At 44.7% G+C, this 4,103-nt stretch overlaps 1 protein-coding gene across 1 annotated transcript in view; it reads left to right on the forward strand.

The window, feature by feature from the left end:
- The window catches only part of SOS2 (son of sevenless homolog 2 (Drosophila)), a gene marked incomplete at both ends in the record, with an annotated part of 28,992 nt that extends 25,956 nt beyond the window's left edge, over nt 1-3,036 (forward strand). The window contains 3 exons of the mRNA XM_009083612.1: nt 1,392-1,653; nt 2,042-2,083; nt 2,927-3,036. Coding sequence (XP_009081860.1) covers nt 1,392-1,653; nt 2,042-2,083; nt 2,927-3,036 — 414 coding nt within the window. The remainder of the gene's footprint in view (nt 1-1,391; nt 1,654-2,041; nt 2,084-2,926) is intronic.
- Between the last annotated feature and the right edge of the window lie 1,067 nt (nt 3,037-4,103).

The raw sequence follows: 4,103 nt of genomic DNA on the forward strand, positions 1-4,103 counted from the left end.
TTGCTACTAAATTACCTCTGGCTTATTTTTAAACTGACATTTTTTTCCCCAAAACCTGAACTATTAAAAGTGTATTTCTTACCATATGTTATATAACAGGGAATAACATTTCTCACTTCACACTATCAAGTCTTACATTAATACAAACTGAAATATGATTTCAGTTTTCTGTGAGTACAAGTTAATTCCTGTTTTTCTTTTATCCAAGTATTTACCTCTGGCTTATTTTTAAACTGACATTTTTTTCCCCAAAACCTGAACTATTAAAAGTGTATTTCTTACCATATGTTATATAACAGGGAATAACATTTCTCACTTCACACTATCAAGTCTTACATTAATACAAACTGAAATATGATTTCAGTTTTCTGTGAGTACAAGTTAATTCCTGTTTTTCTTTTATCCAAGTATTTGGTATTGTTGCAGAATGTGAAGACTTGACCAGGTGAACCTCTTTGCTGAAGAAATACAGTTCTGTTCAAAGCAGTGACAATTCTGGGGTTAAAACAACAGCTCCAGGGTTCTCTTTTGGGCAGAAAGATCACTGATGTGTGTGTGTGTGTGTGTTGTGATTGCCTGAGGAGCTGGAGACACCTCTATCATTTGAAAGAGGCGTAAATCACTTTAGAAGAATGATAATGATATTGCAAATGTGGCAAGGAATGACAGAAATTGCTGCTTACTGTAGTTTCTGTACAATATTTTCTAAAAATAGATGTCTGTGCTGCCAGTCTCAGTCAGCTGAGCAGGAATTCTTTACAGTCCATGATTTCCAAAGAGAGAATCCTGTTGGAATTTCAGGAAAGGCCAGTTCTGGGTGCTGTGATGTGGTAGAGCATTCACACACTGCGGGGTGGGAATGTGACTCCCCTTCCCAGACTCAGCTGTGATCTGAGTGTTACACCTCAGCCTAACAAGCTGTGTGGAGGAATTGTGTCCTGACTACCCCAGGGGACGTAGACAATGTGTGTCTGAGTGTGTCCTTGGTCCTGGACATGTGTGGGGACCTGGTGACCTGTGGATAAGCACAGCGTGTCTACAGTACTGGTCTGAGGCTCTTCTGCAGGCCTGGGGGGACACTGGAACTAACTCTGTTTCCCAAGTTTGTGGCTTGCTTTTCCCTGTGTTTTGTCCTGGTTGGCATCAGAAATTGGACTCATTATAGCTGTGGGGAAAAATAGTTAGGATTAAGCTGGGGGAAAAAGATTTATTAAGCTGCATCCTTAGCTCTCCAGTAAACTCCTGATAACAACAGGCTGTACCTCACATCATTTGTCTCCTGTTCTGCTCTTAAAGGTGTATTTGATAAAGACTGTTTAGAGTATCTCCCAGAGCCTTGGGAATTTTGCTGTCTGAAATGTCAGCAGTGCTAACAGCTTTACTGTCTCCAGCCTAGAAAAACAACGTATCCCCTGAAATCCCCTGGGATAAGGCCCAATGCTGGCAGACACGGCTCCACCTCTGGCACCTTGAGAAGTCATCCACTGCCACTTGAAAAGGAACCAAGCAAGATAAGTTTCAGCAGTATCACTGAGGCAGAGCATGAATCAACAGTGTCGGCACCAACCTCACCCAACACGCCATCTACACCCCCAGTGTCGGCGTCGTCGGAGTTCAGCGTGTTCCTGGACATTGATCTCAACAGCTCCTATGGTAAATGTGAAATGTGTTTGTATTGTGGTTAGTTAGAGTAGAATATTGAAGTTTAATTCCAAAATCACAGAGTCAGTCAGGTTGGAAAAGACCTCTGAGGTCATCAAGTCCAACCTGTGACCTAACACCACCATGGCAACCAGACCATGGCACTGAGTGGCACGTCCTGTCTCCCTAAACCCCTTCAGGGATGGTGACTCCACCACCTCCCTGGGCAGTCCCAAATCCTCTAGTTCAGGAATATTTTACATAGGAAGTTTAATTCACATTGGCAGGAAATAAACTGGGAGGTTTGGGTGATTTTTGTGGTCACTCACAAGTATTCATTAGGTGCTGCAGTGCAGTTGTTCTGCCTGGGAATTCTTTAATGGATTGTTTTATTTCACAGGTAACAACAGCATCTTTGCTCCTGTGAATTTGCCTCAGTCGAGTGAGTATTATTTAACTCTGTTAATTATTGAACTCTGCCTTTCTCGGGCTCAGGAGAGCTGCATGAGAACTTGGACCTGAAATCTGGGATGACTGTGTGAGCTGCATTCAGTTCTTGGTAGATCAGATGTCCCATAAGGAATGCAGAGTCTAAAAACTGCCTGGTTTAATTTTGGTTTGCGTTTTTACCAGGCTCTCACATGATTTTGTTTGTCTTTTGAATGCCCTTGATGATTGTTTTGTTTGCCTAATGCTGCAAATAAACTGATAATTTCCTGGTTGCACTTAGTGAAAATAACTGCTCTGTTGCTGGGACAGGAGAGGCCATTCTGGTACCACACCTTTGAGGGGTATCCTGCCTTCAGCTGTGTTTTCAGCTGCTCTTTTTACTTAATCCACACGTGCTTTTTCACAATATGATTAACATTTCCAGCTGGAGAGCACAGGTGCCTGATGTATCCACACAGAGCTCTGTGCCCTTCTAAAGGAAAAGCAAAGGTATGACAGAAGTCACCAATACAGGCTGGGGATTGCTTAGCTTTAGGGAGGTTTTCCCCCCTCTGTAAACTCACCAGAGCTCACCTGATTTATTTTCTCCCTCTCAGCATTGTCTGCTGAGTGTTGATGCATATCTTTGATACTGGAAACAGGAGAACCCGCTGTGAGGCCTAGATCTGATTAAAGCCATGAACTAAGGAATTTCATACCCCTGGAATTACTGGTTCATGTTGCTGTGGAGCACAAAGATCTGTTTATTTGAGTTGCTTTGAGTTTGGCTGAATATTGCAGAATCTGTTCCTCAGGTATTACACAAGCAGTAAAAGATCTGCTTTTCTCTCTCCAGAGACTTTCTTCAGCTCCTGGGGGAGCTTTCCTAAGCTGAGTGATGAGCCTCAGAACCCTCCTCCACTTCCTCCACGGAAAAAGATGGATCAGGATGTCTCTAATGCTAAGGTATTTCTGTCCTGGGTGGAGTAACTTTGATGATTAATCAGGGAACATCTAGAATCATATCATTTAGGTTGGAAAAGACCTTGAAGATGTTGAGTCCAACCACTGAGTCAACAGGACTCTAAAAGACTCTGAGGTACAGAGCTCCAGTTGCCTTTTCTAAGTTTTATGTTCCCAGTGTCCAAACTCTGCTAGGAATTTTAGGAGCATAATGGTCATATTTGGATTAATGGTACAGCTGTTGTATTTCTGACAGCACCAGGAGCAGAAGTCAGGAGAGTTCTGCATCTGTCAGGAGATTTGCTCTTTGATCTGGCACTGGAGGATATGGTTTAGGGGTTCCAGCAGTTAACGGTTGGACTTGATGATCTTAGAGGTCTCCTCCAGCCTTGATGATTCCATGATTCTGAACATCTGCACAAGGGGGATTGACCTTAAGCTGAAGGAGGGCAGGTTGAGATTGGATATTGGGAAGAAATGCTTCCCTGTGAGGGTGGTGAGGCACTGGCACAGGTTGCCCAGAGCAGTTGTGGCTGTCCCATCCCTGGGAGTGTTCCAGGCCAGGTTGGATGGGGCTTGGAGCAACCTGGGCTGGTGGAAGGTGTCCCTGCCCATAGCAGGGGGTAGGACTGGATGATGTTTAAGGTCCTTCTGACCCAAAACATTCTGGGATTCTATGATTCTTTGACTTTAGAGCACCTTCCAGAGCCTAAAGGGACTTCAAGAGAGCTGCAGAGGGACTTGGGACAAGGGCCTGGAGTGACAGGACAAGGGGGAATGGCTCACACTGCCAGAGGGTAGGGTTAGATGGGATATTGGGAAGAAATTCTTCCTTGTGAGGGTGCTGAGGCACTGGCACAGGTTGCGCAGAGAAGCTGTGGCTGCTCCATCCCTGGGATTGTTCCAGGCCAGGTTGGATGGGGCTTGGGGCCACCCGGACTAGGGGAAGGTGTTCCTGCCCATGGCGGGGGGGGGAATTAGAGGAGGTTTGAGGTCTCTGCCAAGGTTTGAGATGCCTTCCAAACCATTGTGAGATTCCATGACCTCCATTCCTTACAATGCCTTTTTCT

Source organism: Acanthisitta chloris, unplaced genomic scaffold (genome assembly GCF_000695815.1).
Source record: "Acanthisitta chloris isolate BGI_N310 unplaced genomic scaffold, ASM69581v1 scaffold14890, whole genome shotgun sequence".
NCBI classification, from domain to species: Eukaryota; Metazoa; Chordata; class Aves; order Passeriformes; family Acanthisittidae; genus Acanthisitta; species Acanthisitta chloris.